The sequence below is a fragment of the Miscanthus floridulus genome, chromosome 9 (genome assembly GCF_019320115.1).
Source record: "Miscanthus floridulus cultivar M001 chromosome 9, ASM1932011v1, whole genome shotgun sequence".
NCBI classification, from domain to species: domain Eukaryota; kingdom Viridiplantae; phylum Streptophyta; class Magnoliopsida; order Poales; family Poaceae; genus Miscanthus; species Miscanthus floridulus.
The window spans coordinates 4,303,027-4,321,696 of NC_089588.1; the positions used below are offsets into that span (position 1 = coordinate 4,303,027).

General features: G+C 42.7%; 1 protein-coding gene and 1 pseudogene across 3 annotated transcripts; one reads left to right on the forward strand and one right to left on the reverse strand.

Annotated features, from left to right (window-relative positions):
* Nucleotides 1-68: 68 nt before the first annotated feature.
* LOC136479098 (uncharacterized) lies at nt 69-16,964 on the reverse strand (annotated as a pseudogene).
* A 247-nt stretch (nt 16,965-17,211) lies between these two features.
* On the forward strand, nt 17,212-18,661 carry LOC136483315 (calmodulin-like). 3 transcript variants are annotated; one of them, XM_066480330.1, is made up of 3 exons: nt 17,212-17,738; nt 17,853-18,259; nt 18,420-18,661. In XM_066480330.1, exons 2-3 carry the CDS (start codon nt 17,888-17,890, stop codon nt 18,531-18,533), a joined length of 486 nt encoding a protein of 161 aa, XP_066336427.1. In that variant the 5' UTR covers nt 17,212-17,738; nt 17,853-17,887; the 3' UTR covers nt 18,534-18,661. The 3 variants fall into 3 exon arrangements, with proteins under 3 accessions (XP_066336427.1, XP_066336425.1, XP_066336426.1); XM_066480328.1 differs by having other exon boundaries at nt 17,217-17,738; nt 17,898-18,259; XM_066480329.1 differs by having other exon boundaries at nt 17,230-17,738; nt 17,898-18,273; nt 18,420-18,641.
* Nucleotides 18,662-18,670: the final 9 nt, after the last annotated feature.

An 18,670-nucleotide genomic window follows, 5' to 3' on the forward strand; every position in this document is an offset into this window, starting at 1 on the left:
TGGAACAATTCTCTAAAAAGTGGTACAGAAACTCCCTGCACTAAAAGTCAGTTAAGCACACCTTTGTCTTACTCCATCCATACTACAACCATCTCATAGGAATTGCACATTGCATCACACTTGACAACACCATTTGCAACAGATGTAGGATCTGTTGTCCATATTGAGAAAACAACAGTCATGCACTCCTTGCTGACTACACTAGCAGCACCAATCTTTTCATTGATTTTAGTAATTATAGCCTGCATTTATTATATTAACTTGTAAGTACCAGAGTTCTCACTGAGTCACCAGGTCATGGGTTCGAAGCAGCCTCTCCGCAGATTTTGCGGGAGGAAGGCTTGCCTCGGTTTTTCCCTCCCCCAGACCCCACTCGTGTGGGAGCCTCCAGCACTAGGTCTGCCCCCTTTAAGTACCAACTGAGCCAATATGTCCCTGTGCAGTTGCATAAGGAAGGACTTCAAGGACCGACACATGCTGATTTTTTAAGGGGAATGGATATCAGATGTGATGACAGTGGACTGAAACTTACTCAAATTTTAGAGCTACAATTGCATATGCTCAGAACTACAATTGCAGTGCCCAATAACCACAATTTACATTGTTGATGATTGCAATTATGTAACTGAATTTTATATTTGTCTGTTTTCATCTTTTTTTCTCGAACACGCAGGAGAGCTGCGTATCATTATATTAAGAAGAATAAATGAGTAGGTTTAGAAACCCCATACAGCTACACACCTACACACACCTTTTTACATCTAATATTGTACCTCTCTCTCAACTTCAAACTTGACCCAAGACCACTAGAGAGGAACTCACACATTGGCTGGCTCTAGAGCAAGGAGATTGGATATTCCCCGAGCTCCGGCCAGAACACTATTTAGGCTCGGTTTTCATCAACAGTAGGTATTAATAGTAACAGAGCACTTTAAAATGCAATAGTATATTGTGGATGCATCTTGTTTGAATAGTACCGCACCAAAACAACTGGAATGTAACTTGAGCATGCTTGACGTTTTTGTGAACTCAGATTGAACAAGGAAATCTTGTAACACAACTAAGACCGAACCAACAACGCTTAAAAAGATTAGTTTAACGACATCCCTAACATGTTCCAAGTCTTCCTGAGACAGGTAGGCACCAAGTGCTGCAACAAGCCACCCAACATAGTTGCGGCGTGTCGGCATTACAGCCACCCAAGCATAACTGCAACAACGATGCTTAAAAAACTAACATTTAACATCCTACTACCAGGTTGAGTCAACCTAACACGAGGCAGGCACCAAGTGCCACAACAAGTTCATGGAGCGTTTACCACCACCCACACAACTACCAGGGTTCAGACCTAACCATCCACAAGAAAACAAAACCACGGCACATTCCACTACTCAGCAAAAGAACATCGAGCTACTCACTTTCTCATGCAAACAGGATAGCTCCTGAATGGAGATGCTATCCGCCCAAGTGTGCCCACCATGCCTGGAGGACGTCTCTGACATCTCATCAAACTTTATGAACTGGCCAACCTAAGTACCAGCGAGATGTGCATAGCAGATGCAAGCAACTGCAGGCATGCAAAACAAGGAAATTAGTTCCAGCAGATCTGATACACAAAAGCTACTAGAGGTTATAAGAGTTTGACACAGAGGAAAAAAGGTGCCCAGGTAAACTTACCAACTGATATGGCTGTTGTGCTCCTTTGGTACCTGAAATGAAGTCCTAGAAAATCGCTTGTGAGTAGGAAAGTTTCATAACAAGACAAACATTAGCAAAAGTTTTTTCTTAGCCTCTAATTGGTATACTTACACATATGAGAGCGAATGCACCAGCTCAGGTTTGAAGCCTATGTCATCATGCAGGATGTGATAGAGAGTTGGCCTCGTAGTCCCCTAGAAAAAAACATGCACTTAGTTCTATAAATTCATAGAAAGAAGGGAAATAATGTCTACCTAGGCAAACTTAAAACAACAGAAGCAAGTTCACTGACCTAATGAATACAGACTGCAGAAAATGCAAAACCAGCCGCCACTTTGATCAGCTAGCAGAAAAAGACAACTAGGCAAATGGTTCAACACCAGCATATTCCATATACTCATAACTACAATTGCAGTGAACGTTACTTGCAATTTACATCATTGCTGATTGCAATTATGTAACTGAATCTTTTATTTGTTTGGTCACTTCAACAACTATTAAGTACAAAAATAGGATCACATAGTTCAGTGCTATAGCAAGGAGCGATACTATAGTTTATAGAAGAAAACATATTTCAGTGTTATAGCAAGGAGCGGTGCTCAAAACTTACAATGCATTAGAGTATATGCACTCACAGATCCTTTGAATGCAAGCCTGAAAGCAGTCATCTCAAATGCAGTAGCTGGAGAATAGACATTACAGGAGTTTAGCCAAGATGAGAGACAACCAATGTTGAGAAGAATAGAGGCAACTGAAAATTGATGTATACAATCTTACCAAGGGACCATATGGAATGTCAGTAAAAAGAAGTATATAATCAAACAGGCACTTTAAAAGAAATGACAAAAAAAGATACTAGATGATAAGCATCCTACCGAATCAAAAATGTAAAGTTGCTGAATTCATTCATGACTTTGATATCATGAATTACATTTACAGTTGCTGAATTAACAGCCTATCCTACTTCCATTCTTGGACCAAAGACAGAAGTTCAAAAATCATGTCAATATCATAATTACATGATAAAAAATCATGTCAATATGACTACAACAGACATGCAAAAAGCTTTCATGAAGTGCACGCACTGGCCCATTTGGATATCATTGCATCAAAAAAAGGACAACAATTCTGCAGTTTTAACACACAAACAGCTAATTTCATCCATGATCAGAGGCACTACAAACTGACATAATGAGTATGGAAGCATGCAAAACTTGAAACATGGTCGCAACAAACAAGAAATCATCAGGCACAGTACCTATTACCTAGCTAGCCTTCCACAATCAGACTTCACAAACTTACCAATTTCAAGCATAAATTGCTTGAGGGAGAAAATATTCAGTTAAGAAACAGTGAAAAAGGATGCATTCAATTTGAGATGCAAAGAGCTAATATCACAAGCACGAGAAAATATTCGGCTAACCATAGTGGAAAAAAACAAAAGAGGCATTTAATTTGAGATACTTTCAGATCATGAAAAGCAGCAGTTTAGTTAAGAAATAGTAAACTAAAGTTCAGTTAAGCACAGAGGGAGAAAGGAAAAAAGGGCAGCATATACATTTGTGTGGAAAAATGTTCAGATACACAAAGAGAAAAACACCAACAGCTTAGAAATTAAGTCTGAACTCTGAACCCAACCAAGCTTTATTCAGATTCCTCATTGTTGACACCATTTTTTGCACGTGTCAAAATAATCGGAGTGGACTAATCGGCAAGGGGAAAGTTATTGAATACTTGGATAGCCGATGAAAGCCAGCTTGTAAAGATGGTTGCCGATAGCTGGTGATGGTAGATGGAAAGGTTGATTTGGACTCGGGAGTATGCCGATGAAGGGAGGCTTGAAGGCTACTGCCGATGAAACAGGGAGTATGCCGATGAAGGAAGACTTGAAGACTACTGCCGATGAAATAGGGAGTATGCCGATGGGAAGGAGAACGGTGAGATTTCCATCGTAATTGAGGCGGACATGGAAATAGATAGAAGTTGATTTCCTTTTCTATATTAGTTAGAGTATGATTCATGTAAGAGTCACGTGTTTCCTTAGATATGGGATTGGTGTCCTAGTTGTGTTTGGTTGTGTCTCTTTAGATCAGGGTATAAATATGGAGTAAGGGGCAATGTAATAGATATATCAATCAATATCAAAACCAATTTTTACTCCTATTTGCATCTACTTACTTTTCGGCGACTTCGTCAATTTGCATATTTTTCCCTTTTTACGAGTTCTCATTGATTCGGCGAGCTGCATCGTTTCAATACGACCTTCGGCGATTCTCGAGTTCCGCGTGAACACCTCTTGGCCGTGACTTCCGGGCGTATCGCTGTTGTCAGGACCAAAGTGTTCGTATCTTCATCCTTGTCGATTAGCAGGTCAAATCGACTGGCACGCTTTGGATATCGATTCGGGTATTAGCCCTTTGTGTTTGCAGATCCACTTTTGCATCAACACATCTTTTGGCACGCCCGGTGGGACCAATCAATCAATATGTTCAATCCCGAGATCGATTCAGGGAACATTATCGCAGTATCAGAAGAAGATCTCAAGGAAGAACAGAGGCAGGCTATGGAAAAGGCTGTAGAAGAATACAAGCAGCTTTGTCTGAGATCGTTTAGCTTGAACAAGAGTGGACAAGTCATCCAGAAGCAAGATTTACCATTGCCTCGGCAGGTTACCTTTGACTCCAATCCTGGTAAACTTCAAGAGATGGTTAATTCTGCAGTAAATCATGCTTTGATTAATCATTCGAATGTGCTGTCCAATACTGTTCATAATGCTGTGGTTCGAACTCTCAAAGAAGGACAAGCGGTACCACATTACGTTGGGCCTGCCTATCATCAACCAGAGCCGGCATCTGTCAAAACTCCGTCGGCTCCTTCGGTCGTTGTGGGTACAGAAGTTACTTCCCCTCCAGTATTGGCAGGCTCACCTAATATTCAATCTACACCGATACGATCAGATCAGGTACTACCAGGAGGGCGAGTTCAGCTTAATACAGATCTATCGGCATCAGCTATGTCAGGCCCTGTGTCTCAGAATAGCCAGATTCCTACTAATTGGTGGGGATATGGCATGCCTCCGGAGTCATCTGCTTTCAATCCTAGATTACCTCAAGTGTTTGATGCAGTAGGAAAAGCTCCTATACCATCGGCCGTTTCGCCGATGGCTCAAGTGCCTCAATATGCCGCAACTACTTCTGTGCAACCAACTCCAGGAGGTTTCCAGATGCCTATGGTTCAAACATTCAATTCAAGTCCATCGGCGAGCTTACTGCCGATGCAGCAGAAAGCCCCTGCTATGAGTCAAACTGGGGTTCAGTTCATGCCTCAAACCGGTTATAATTATCCAACAATATCAGCAAATTACCAGCCATCGGTAAGTTTTGTACCGATGAGTTCTAATAATGATTGGTCAGGACAGTTACCTGTTCAACATACAGTTCAGCGAAATCAGCAGGTTGCAGGGATTCAACAAGGTCATATGCAAGCTGGTTTCCAGAATCAATCATCGGCAGCTCAGCCGATGAATCCTTTCCAACAGGCTAATGGACCACAAGTAACGGCAAATATGCCAATTGCTGGAGATCGTGGGCCACAAAGATATGTGGAGGGATGTCAGCAGGCACCTCCTGTAGAAATTCAACCAGTTCGTCAGCAGGAGGCTGATGCTTTTTGGGCCGATAAGATAGCAGAAATTATGAAGGATCAGTTTGGGATAAAGCCCAAGGTCAATACTTATTCTTATCGGACTCCATACCCTCCTGCATACGATTTAATTCCTCTCCCAAATCGGTACAAGGTACCAGATTTCACTAAATTCTCTGGGCAAGATGATACATCAACAATGGAACATGTCAATCGCTTCATTATTCAATGTGGAGAAGCAGCTAACAGAGATGAATTAAGAGTTCGATTATTTTCATCATCTCTGTCTGGATCAGCATTTACATGGTTCATTTCATTACCACCAAATTCTATTATTACTTGGGTTGATCTAGAAAAACAATTCCATAAGTATTTCTTTGCTGGAATCCATGAAAAGAAGCTTACCGATTTAGTAAAATTGAGACAGCGTAATGATGAATCGGTAGAGAGCTTTGTACAAAGGCTACGAGATGTAAAAAATAAATGCTACAGCCTGGTGCTGGATGATCGGCAGCTTGCCGATCTGGCTTTCCAAGGGTTATTGCCACATCTTAAAGACAGATATGCTTCTTAGGAGTTTGAAAGCCTCAGTCATCTTGTGCAAAGGATCTCTGATCAAGATACTAGGGTTTTTGAACCTAAAAAGAATTGGAGTAAAAAGGTATCATTTGTTGAAGAAGTAGGAGATTCTGACTCTGATGAAGAACCAGTTATCGGCTTAGCTGAGTGGGTTAAGAATAAAAAGCCGATATCATGTCCCTTTGGTCAAAAAGAGCCAGAAAAGTTTACCTTTGATATCACCAAGGCCGATAAAATATTTGATCTTTTGCTTCAAGAGGGCCAAATTAAGCTGTCACCTAATCATGTGATCCCATCGGCAGAAGAGTTGAAGAAGATCTTGTACTGCAAATGGCATAATGCAACTTCACACAGTACAAATGAGTGCAAGGTATTCAGGCAACAGTTACAATCGGCTATTGAATCTGGGAGAATTAAGTTTGGTACTTCCAAGGCCCAGAAGCCGATGAAAATTGATCAACACCCTTTTCCAGCAAATATGTTGGATGCCAAAGGAAAGACCAAGGTATTGACGTCAGAGGCTGCTGAGAAAAACGCGTCAGTGGACCCCCAACATCGGATAACTACCGATGATGCAAAAAGTAAGGGTTTGCTAGGAGAAAGCAGTAGTTCCAAAAATCCTCCTCGACCTGGCATTGTGATTACTCATCGAAGGCAGCAGGAGGGTTGGCGTCAACGTAATGACCGATATCGACAACAGCAAGAAGTGAGACGTCAGGAAGAATGGAATCGACATAAAGATCATTGGAGATGTCCGTTTTTCATCCATTGCTGGGAAGAAGGTATTAAATTGCCAACTGTTGAAAATTGCCCTGAGTGTAATGGTTATTACGGGGTCAATCGCTCAGAAAGGAGGTTTCAACTTGGGAATCAGGGTTTGTCTATCAATGAGCCGATCAGAGGCAGAGCATCAGTGCATGATCGGCTGGGGGGCAGACTTAGTGTACATGAGAGGCTTGGTGAACGCGCTGGATATTTTCCAAGGAATCAAGAGGAGCTTGAGGAGATGGCAAACGCAAGAGTTCCCGATGAGGAAATATTCTACAGGGACCCTAATATACGTCGTGTAGAACCAACTAGGACTTGTTATCAGCCGGTTTGGAAAACCAAGTTTCCTCGATGGTGCCCAGAGGGTCTGACAAAGACGCAGAGAAGGAGGATGCAACGTGAGCGTCAGGAGGATTTATACCAAGAGGAAAATTCCTCCAATAAAAGGCCTGGTCATCAGCAATGGCGGGTAAAACACAAAAATAAGGGTCCATCGGCAGATGTTAATATGGTATTCATGTTGCCGATGGAGTTTTTGGCACTATCTGATAATGAGGAAGAAGTTGTTCTCTCTGATCAAGTAGCTCAGTTAACACTAGATCCAATGATGGCTGTTTTTGAGAAACCTGCCGATGACGAGAGACAGCATCTTAAGGCTTTATTTGTGAAGGGCAGAGTTGATGGGCAGCCTGTGTCTAAGATACTTATTGATGGAGGGGCTGCGATTAATATTATGCCTTACGTGATGTATCGGAAACTTGGTAAGGGAGATCAAGACTTGACCAAAACTGATATGATGTTGAAAGATTTTGAAGGCAATGTGTCACCGGCTAAAGGGGCAGTGTGCGTTGAATTGACCATTGGCAGCAAAACCTTGCCAACGACGTTCTTTGTTATCAACGGCAAGGGTGCATATAATCTGCTTCTAGGGAGGGATTGGATTCATGCTAATTGTTGTGTTCCTTCTACAATGCATCAATGCCTCGTACAGTGGATTGGGGATAAGATTGAGGTCGTCCCTGGTGATTCTTCTTATATCATTGCATCGGCAAAATCAGATACTTATGAGCGAACTAAATGCATATCAGGAGAAGCTTGGGAAAAAGAGTTCCTTAGAGTTGCTGATTATGAAATTCCACCGATCCAAGCAGTCGGTTCTGAAGAGGAGTTTTAATGGATAGGTTTGCCGATGATGGAAAATTAGGTCAAGGGTTCACATCGGCAGATGATTTAGTAGAAGTAGATATTGGTGATGGTGATAGGTCAAGACCTATTTTTATTAGTGCTAAGTTAGATTCCGAGTGTAAGCAGCGAATAACAGATTTGTTAAAAGAATATAAAGATTGTTTTGCTTGGGATTATACTGAGATGCCTGGATTAGACCGATCGATAGTTGAACATCGGTTACCTATCAAATCTGGATTTCGGCCACATCAGCAGCCAGCGCGCCGATGCAACCCTAATGTACTTCCTGACATTAAGGCCGAAATAACTAAATTAATTGAAGCAAAGTTTATTCGGTAATGTCGATACGCAGAGTGGATCTCTAATGTGGTTCCTGTTTATAAGAAAAATGGAAAACTTCGTGTCTGTATTGATTTTAGGAATCTCAACAAAGCCACACCGATGGATGGCTATCCAATGCCGATTGCTGATTTGTTGATTGATGCTGCGGCTGGACATCAAATTATTAGCTTCATGGATGGTAATGCAGGTTACAATCAAATATTCATGGCTGAGGAAGATATTCCCAAGACTGCTTTCAGATGTCCAGGTCATGTGGGGTTGTTCGAGTGGATAGTCATGACGTTTGGTTTGAAAAATGCCGGTGCTACTTATCAAAGAGCTATGAACTTTATTTTTCATGAATACATCGGCACATTAGTGGAGATCTACATTGATGATGTAGTGATTAAGTCTGGAGATATCACAGCACATTTAGCCGATCTGCGAAAGATACTGGAGTGCACAAGGAAGCATGGATTGAAGATGAATCCTAATAAATGTGCATTTGGTGTATCGGCAGGACAATTCCTGGGTTTTATGGTGCATCAGCGGGGCATCGAAATCAGTAGGAAGTCTATTGATGCAATTAACAAGGTGATTGCTCCTGCCAATAAGACTGAATTGCAATCTTTGATCGGTAAGATTAATTTCATTAGAAGATTCATATCTAATCTGTCGGGTAAGATCAAGGCTTTCAGCCCACTACTTAAATTGAAAGCTGATCAGGAATTTGTGTGGGGAGTTGAACAGCAATTAGCCCTTGATGAAATTAAGAAATATTTATCAAATCCTCCAGTGCTAGTTCCACCTCAACATGGGAAGCCTTTCAGGTTATATTTGTCAACTGATGATACAGTTATCGGTTCAGCTCTTATTCAAGAATTTGAAGGGAAAGAACGTGTTATTTATTATTTGAGCAGAAGATTAGTGGATGCTGAGACGAGGTATTCGGCCATCGAAAAATTATGTCTGTGTTTATACTTTTCTTGTGTCAAATTAAGGCATTATTTATTATCTGCCGAATGTACGGTCATATGCAAAGACGATGTGGTCAAGTATATGTTGTCGATGCCGATATTAAGCGGTAGAATCGGCAAATGGATTTTAGCATTATCAGAATTTGAACTACGTTACAAATCAACTAAGGCAGTTAAAGGGCAGGTGATGGCTGATTTTGTCACTCAGCATTGTAATACAGTGGACTCTCTGGGGATTGCTCCCTGGACACTTTTCTTCGATGGGTCCACATGTGGTGAAGGAGCAGGTATCAGCATTGTGTTAATTTCACCTCAAGGAAGGAAGTATGAGTTTTCATTGCCGATTGTTGCTACAGCGACAAACAATCAAGCTGAATACCAAGCCTTGATAAAAGGGTTAGAATTGCTGAAGGAGATACGTGCCGATGTTGTTGAAATCTTTGGTGATTCTATGCTAGTTATAAATCAATTGGCTGGAATTTATGAATGCCGAAGTGAAGCTTTGATTTCGTATTATGAGAGATGTTTGCAATTGTTGAAAGGATTTAGAGGTTTTCGTCTTGAACATATCTCTCGATTGCATAATGAGGAAGCTAATCGACTAGCTCAGCATGCTTCAGGGTATCAGCCTATTCAGGAAGTGCTAACATCGGCAGTTGATATCGATGACTGGAGGAAAGAGATTGTCGATTATTTAAAGGATCCATATAGAAAGGTTGAGAGACGTATAAGGTTCCAAGCTACCAAATATGTGCTCCTCGATGATGAATTATATTATCGAACTATAGATGGAGTTTTACTTAGATGTGTTAGCAATGATGAATCGAAAAGCTTGATGGGTGAAATTCATGAAGGAGTATGTGGGGCACATCAATCGGCTTTCAAGATGAAATGGATGATCAGAAGGAATGGGTACTATTGGCCGACTATTTTTGAAGATTGTTTTAAATATTTTAAAGGATGCCAGGGGTGTCAAAAGTTTGGTAATATTCAAAGAGCGCCTGCATCGGCTATGAATCCTATAATCAAACCATGGCCGTTCCGAGGATGGGCTATTGATCTCATTGGTCAGATTTATCCGCCATCGAGTAAAGGACATAAATTTATTCTGGTTGCTACCGATTATTTCACAAAGTGGGTTGAGGCAATTCCTTTAAAAAAGGTGACATCGGTCAATATGATTGATTTTGTGAAAGAGCATATTGTTTACCAATTTGGTATTCCTCAGACTATCACTACCGATCAGGGCACTATGTTTACATCAGGAGAATTTGATGAGTTTGCTGTAGGTATGGGAATTAAAATTTTAAATTCTTCTCCATATTATGCTCAAGCTAATGGTCAAGCTGAGGCTTCTAACAAAGGGATCATCAAACTCATTAAGCGCAAAATTGAAGAAAATCCTAGGAGGTGGCATACAGTATTAAATGAAGCCTTGTGGTCATATCGGATGTCATGTCATGGTGCAACCAAAGTAACGCCTTATCAGTTAGTATATGGACACGATGCAGTATTGCCTTGGGAAATTAAGGTTGGCTCTAGACGAATACGTTCTCAAAATCAGCTGACAGCCGATGATTATAATACTCTTATGAAGGATAAGTTGGAAGATGTGGCGGGTCATCGGTTAAGGGCTTTAGTTAGTATCGAAGAGAATAAGAAAAGAGTAGCTAGATGGTATGACAAGAAGGTGAAAGTAAAAGAGTTTGCCGATGGAGATCTGGTCTGGAAATTGATTTTACCGATTGGGACTAAAAGTTCAAAGTTTGGAAAGTGGTCTCCTAATTGGGGAGGTCCATATCGGATAAATCAGTCTGTTCCTGGTAATGCATATATTTTAGAAACCCTCGAAGGGGTTGTGTTTCCCAGAGCGTTAAATGGAAAATATTTAAAGAAATATTACCCTAGTATCTGGATGGATGCGTAAAAGTATAAGTGCCGATAACAGTACTATCGGCTAGAATTATGCAAGGATGCCAATGTCTCATAAAGTGCCGATACAATAAATAAGATTACACGTTCAACAAGGATTGGATAGCTAATATCGCACGCAGGCGAATCTGGTCGGCTTCCTCCATTTCTTTGATATCGTCATCGGCAACACCCTCCACAGGCTTGAGTTTTTTCTTCATGGCCAAGGCTTTGCGAGCCTGGATGTCTCTTTCTTGCTGAAGGGCCTTGATGGCATCGGGTAGCTAGCTTTCTTCTTGTTGGGCATGAGTTAAGGCTGCCTCGACTTCTTTCAATTCAGCCAATAGAGCCATCTTCCTTGCTGATAAATCTAAGATTTTCTGCTTAAGTTCAGCGCCCGAATTCTGCAAGTTGCCGATGCCCTTGTGCTTCTCATCGGCAATCTGTTTCAGTTGTAGCATCTCTTCCTTGAGTTGAGCCTGAGCTGCTCTATCGGCAATGCGCTGAGCAGCCCGTTGATATTGCAGTTGGCGGCTTTCTAAGTGAGCTGCTGGGAAAAGTACTTCTTCAACATTGGCAGGGACCTGGCCACAAATTGTTTTGAAAATTGCCTTTGCGGGGTCCGAGTCATCTACCAGTTGGGCGGTACCTTGTTGTAGCAAGTTCAGGAGGGTTTCCAACTTGGATTTAGTCTCTGCCGATATTGTTCCCAGTGCAAGGGAAGAACTTGTCTCCTCTCCATCGTCGTCGGAAATGTCAATGGCAAAGGAAAATAGGCTGTTCGGGGAGTCTTGTTCCTGAGAGAGAGAAAAGGAGATCAGTTAGGGGTAAGTATGAGTATTGTAAATCAGCTAGGTTGATCGGTTTACCTGTTTCAAGGCAATTTCCTGTGCTTGACTGGAGGAAGCAACCTGGAGTATGTCATGTGGGGGATCGGCTGAGCTTGCCGATGGGATATCCTCTGTGACTTCATCGGTGGTGGGCTCTTGAGGTATGATGACCAATGACATTGGGGCAGGTGTAGGGATCGGCATAGACCTTTGTCGTTTTGGCTGTGCTTCAGTATCTGTTAAAGCTTTGCGCTTTGCTTGGGCATCGGCAACGATTGGCTGGGGGGCATCGACACTTGTTGATTGTGAAGCTTGGACATCTGGTACGTTTGCCGATGTACCCAATTGTTGCTGCAAAACAAGTGTAAGAGATGATATTTAACAGATAAGATGTAAAGTCAAGAAGCTACCTCTGAAGGTTCATCGAAAGAAGTGGTGCTTGATATCGGCGGAATTGCCGATGACGATCCAGTAGCAGTTCTTACCCCCTGATGATTAAGGTTAATACAGTTTGTGACCGGCATAAGTAAAAATAAACAAGATTGTTACCTTAAATGCTTTGACCAAGGTTGTAGCAGCAGCCGATGGAGTAGCCCTGGATGTAGCCAATTTGGACTTGGAAGTGATGGTCTTGGTACGAATCTTCTGGTGGGTCAAAGCGGCTAAGGTGGGAGCGTTGTAGCCGATCGGCGATGTTGGGGAAACAGGCCGGAGATTGAAGGGTTTCCCACTTTTGCTCACCGATGGTGCTGGGTTGTTAACCTGTTACAAGAAAATCAGTTACTGATATATGAAGGGAAAAGCAGAAGGGAGTTAAAGGAAACTTACCGCGTCGTCAGGGATGGCATATTCAGGGTCGATCATGTGCCGATAGGTGTGAGCAGAAGTTGCGAACAGTTGTTCTTTCCACTCTCGCCACCATTGCTTATATGACTCGGTGATGAAAGATATTGGTGTCCAGGTGGATATATCAACATCTGTAGTATCGGCATCGGGGGAGAGTTGTACTACCTTGTTCCAATCCGTTCCGCAGGTGATTGTTTCCCTGGGTTTGATCACATCGGCAAAGCAAAGTTTGATTGGCAGTTGCCCAAAAGCCAATTGGCGGGATATTGCCGATGGGTTATTGTTTCGGTATCTTAACCATAATCAAGGCAAGAGTGGTTGGCGATTGTGCGATATTTACTGAAGTGCGTGAATCAAGATTAGATTTGATTGGATTTGATAACAAATCAAGTTTTGGCTTGGAGAATGAGTTACGGTAATCGGGCGAAGGCAAGCGTTATCTGGAGTAAATTTCGGAGCATTAATGGTTTTATACTCCGAAATTGGGGGGCATGTGTTGACACCGTTTTTTGCACGTGTCAAAATAATCGGAGTGGACTAATCGGCAAGGGGAAAGTTATTGAATACTTGGATAGCCGATGAAAGCCAGCTTGTAAAGATGGTTGCCGATAGCTGGTGATGGTAGATGGAAAGGTTGATTTGGACTCGGGAGTATGCCGATGAAGGGAGGCTTGAAGGCTACTGCCGATGAAACAGGGAGTATGCCGATGAAGGAAGACTTGAAGACTACTGCCGATGAAATAGGGAGTATGCCGATGGGAAGGAGAACGGTGAGATTTCCATCGTAATTGAGGCGGACAGGGAAATAGATAGAAGTTGATTTCCTTTTCTATATTAGTTAGAGTATGATTCATGTAAGAGTCACGTGTTTCCTTAGATATGGGATTGGTGTCCTAGTTGTGTTTGGTTGTGTCTCTTTAGATCAGGGTATAAATATGGAGTAAGGGGCAATGTAATAGATATATCAATCAATATCAAAACCAATTTTTACTCCTATTTGCATCTACTTACTTTTCGGCGACTTCGTCAATTTGCATATTTTTTCCCTTTTTACGAGTTCTCATTGATTCGGCGAGCTGCATCGTTTCAATACGACCTTCGGCGATTCTCGAGTTCCGCGTGAACACCTCTTGGCCGTGACTTCCGGGCGTATCGCTGTTGTCAGGACCAAAGTGTTCGTATCTTCATCCTTGTCGATTAGCAGGTCAAATCGACTGGCACGCTTTGGATATCGATTCGGGTATTAGCCCTTTGTGTTTGCAGATCCACTTTTGCATCAACACTCATTTGTGTGGAATAAGCTACAAGCAGTAGCAAAATGATCTCCAGTTTTCCACTAGTAACAAACAATCTATCATAATCATCTGTATTGAGCAACAATTTTGAGTTTTAGAGGGAGAGAACAAAAATCAGATACTCTACCGAGGAGGTTAGTAAAATCTACAGTATGCCATTTTTTAATTATGGTTCACAAAGCCTTTAAGCATTCATCCAGCATGCTTCATATCCTCAGCAACTAAACTAAACGTCCTAAAATAAACAAACCTGTAACCACATTTTTCCTGTAAATGTTGTTGCCAAACAGCTGATCCCATATAGCACATATAGAAAACTGAATAGAAGAAATGAGTGGACAAGGGAAATAGATTATGCAATGGAAACTAAATTGAATAGGTCCTAAACAAAACTAGGGAACAACTGCTTATCTGTTGAATCAACTAGACCAGTCATTAGTCACAAAAAAAACCTAGACCAGTCATTGACTGACCTTGTGTTGAACTAATTTAGATACATGTCAATCATGTACTAATAAGCTAGGTATAACTGCTTGCCTGTCAAACTATTGTTGTGGTGTTGAATCTGAATTCAGACTATGCATATTCACACAAGGCGAAGTAATTGCAAGCTAGATAGCAGACAATCATGTCCTAAATTGAGAAGCTTGCTACTTCTCAGAGTACTATAAAATTATCACAAAGGGTAGTACTAGTAATCAAGCTAGCAGACAATAGTTTACTAATAAGCTATCTAGCAGACCATGCATATCCATACAAGCAACTTCAAAAATTCAATATTCTATATTTAGCTTCCTGTAAGCCATAAATATTATTGATCGAATATATGTACACACCAAAATAATTACACATGGATTTAACAAGGCTACCTGACCTAGGTACAGTGCAATGCAATTTATCCTCACGCAGATCTAACAAGACAAATCATCATTTTAACATTAGGACAAATCATTAGTTTGGCCGTAATAAGCATGCAGTCCTGAATCACCTTAATTCAAGTCTCTTGTGAAATTGATAGAAATTAAAAAGGGACAACTAAAAAAGTCTCTTGTGAATCATCTCAGCAACTGAAGCTCTGTATTCAGTTAAGAAAACAACTCCACACAGAACAACAGCTAACTGAACCATAACAAAACCTATAGTGAGATTTCCTACCATCTACTGACACACCTAAACAAAACCACAGCCAATAATCTAAAAATTCAGAAACTAGGATAAAAATAGGGTCAGGTCACCATTTTTGGACTGTATATTCTTGATACGCCAACCAGAATGGGTATAAATTAAAGACCCTCTCCAAATAGAATCACCTAACATATAGACAACTAAAAATTCATAAAGACATACATTAGGTGGATCTTGTATATCACAAAATTCAGTTTCATCTTCAATTCAGCTGAAAAGCATATTTGTACCAGTGATGCAATCCCTCGAGCATCTTTCATTAGCTCCGTGCTTCTTAGAAAAATATCAGCCAATGCTCCCTACAATTTCAGTGTTTTTACCATCAACAATATGAGCAGATTAAATGAAGTGAAAAACACAGTTTCCTCCACATAGCTGTAATAACAAAGTAAACTTAATAACCATAATGAGAATGGACAGTCAGCACATACCTGAATAGCTGCACGGTAGAACAGCTCCTCACCAACTGAGCTAGCAGCCACGATGAGAATGAACTACAAATATAAGAAAAGATCATGTACTCCCCATTTTATATTGATTTTAGCTAGGAGTTTCAAGCCATTCTCCACATAACAACTATCACATCTAGGATAGTGTTACTAACTAGAGTGTGATTAGATTACACGTTTCATGTTTCACTAGAATCTATTTTGGCTTGGAAAATTGAGTGGAAAATATGCACAGCCAACATTGACAGATCATCAAGAGCCACACTGCAAACTAATATCAAGGGTGCTTTTAGTACCTGCCATGGTGACATACCATAGAAGAAGCTGCGAAGCACCACATCACGGATGGCACGTGCGTGAGGCGAATACTTGACAACTTCATCCTAAAAGCATAAATTAAACCACATGCACAAGTTATCTACTAGTACTAGTTAAGCAGAGATAATAAAATTAAAGGCAAATTAAAAGGAATTGAAATGGGGGCAGGTGATCTGAGTAGAGCCGAGAATGAGAGGACGGTCGATGGTGTACATACATCAAGGATGAAGAGCAGAGCCATGATTGGTGGAGCTGCATAACCAAGCCCCTCGACAAGTGCGGTGAGAGATGGATGGAAGCCCCCCGTGCAGTCTATCCCGTCCATTTGGCATATGAATCTCCCGGTGAGCGCCATGGCCCCGTAGATCCCTGTGCAGACATCGGCAGATTGACCAGGAGGGGCGCCACATGGCGAGCTCGGCGTCTCGCGCTCCGAACCCCGTGCTCCCGGCTGCTCCGTCGGCGCCTACGCTGCTAGTAGCCACAGGGGCAGCGGTGACCTCGACGACCCTAGGCCCATCGGCGGCGAAGCTGGCGCCTCTCCGTCGCCGGTCTGCCCCGCCGTCGTCGCCCTCAGCCGCCGTGTGGATCCAGCTAGTGGTGCGGACCCGTGGGGAGAAGCCTATGGAACAGTGGGTGTAGGTAGCGGTGTAGCTGCTACATCTGTGCGCCGAAACGGCGCTCCCCAGCTCCATGAATCTCTCTGCTGCGCAGGGGCGACGAACTAGAACTAGAAGAGGAGGAGCCGGGAGAACGAACAACTAGAAATGGCCGGCACACCGCACGCAGACAGAGTGCCCTCGTCGGAGACGGCCGGGAAACAACCAAAACGCACTAGAAATCATCGGTCGGCCCTAGCATCCATGGAAGAACTTACCTCGACGAACCCTAGAAATCGCCGGTCGCCAGCCAAGGAGAGCGTCGCGTCGCCTGGAGTCGTTGGAAGAAGCCCAAACAAAATGGAAATGGAGGGTGTGGGTGGGGTGGGGTGGGGGACGGACGCCACTGAATCGGACGCGACTCCCAAAAACTCAAAACCAGCGCCGACATCCAGGTCCACATGTCAGAGAAACAAAGAAATTCATGTGCCAACGAACAAAGAAACACACATGTGTTGTATAGCATTCCTGTATCTTTTTACATAATTTTATTAGGGTGCAACTTTAACCACTACTTTGTAATAAAATGCATTTATTTAATCTCATGCATTCATGGTATTATTAAGTTTCCAAACTAAACATTTTATAGAAGTTACTACATTAATACACTTATAAAATACCATATAAAATCGTAAGATAACAAAATTGCTGTGTACAATACAGTTCAGAGCTCATACTAAAAATATAGAACATCGTAAAAGTACTAATGTTTTTGAACTCATATAGTTACCCAGAATCAAAGTTCCAAAAGTTTTTCTCGGTAATAAAATAAAACAAAAAAAAGGTTTGTTATTTGTGAGCAGTATATAATTTCTCCTTGGCCCTTCCTCGATCAACGCAAATTCGTCTCCATCCAGACTCCAGAGTTTCCTGTGAATCTGTGATTGAGGACGAACAATTCGTCGTCCATCGATCATGAGGCGTCTCCAACGGAACTAAAGAGATCGATCGATCAGCGGTGGATTGAAGAGTCGAGAGCGAGGAGGGAGGATGGAGGAGGTGGAGCAGACGCTGACCAAGAAACAGATCGAGGAGTTCCGGGAGGCGTTCAGCCTCTTCGACAAAGATGGCGACGGTACGGCCGGCCAGCCGGCCATTTCCTCTTCTTCTAATCTCTGCATCGCATTATTCGTTCTTGCTCTAATCGCATCCCATTGCGTTCTTGGTCGATGGATTGCAACTGCAACAGCGTTTGACAGTGGAGGCGGCACGAATGACGAATGAATGGATGCAGGGACGATCACGACCAAGGAGCTGGGCACGGTGATGCGGTCGCTGGGGCAGAGCCCGACGGAGGAGGAGCTGCAGGGGATGGTGGACGAGGTGGACGCGGACGGCAGCGGCGCCATCGACTTCCAGGAGTTCCTCACCCTGCTGGCGCGCCAGATGCGGGAGGCCAATGGCGCCGACGAGGACGAGCTCCGGGAGGCCTTCCGCGTCTTCGACCAGGACCAGAACGGCTTCATCTCCCGCGACGAGCTCCGCCATGTCCTCCAGAACCTCGGCGAGAAACTCTCCGACGAGGAGCTCGCCGAGATGCTCCGCGAGGCCGACTCCGACGGCGACGGCCAGATCAACTACACCGAGTTCGCCAAGGTCATGCTCGCCAAGTGAGTCGCCGTCTGTCGTCATCCACTCATCCTGATTCCTGATCACACACACACACAAAAAAAAAAAAAGATCCCTCTTTTTCTCTGTATCAGAATTGTCCATGCACGATTTGTACCTGGAGTCTGAAATTTGGGTTCTTGTGCAGACGAAGGAACCAGGAGCTGGAAGACCATGGGAGCGAATCATCTCACTCCAAGAGACTCTGCCCCTCCTGTACAATCCTCTGAAACTCAACTCACTCTGCCACCTTAGTTTCTAGCTGTCAGGAGAAAGAAATGTAACAAACAGCAGGCAAAGCAAGAATCTGCATGATTCGCAGTGTAAATTGGAAAAAAAAAACTACTGAAATGATGGCCGAATACCAATGAGTTCCCAATTCAATAGTCTCTTTTTGTG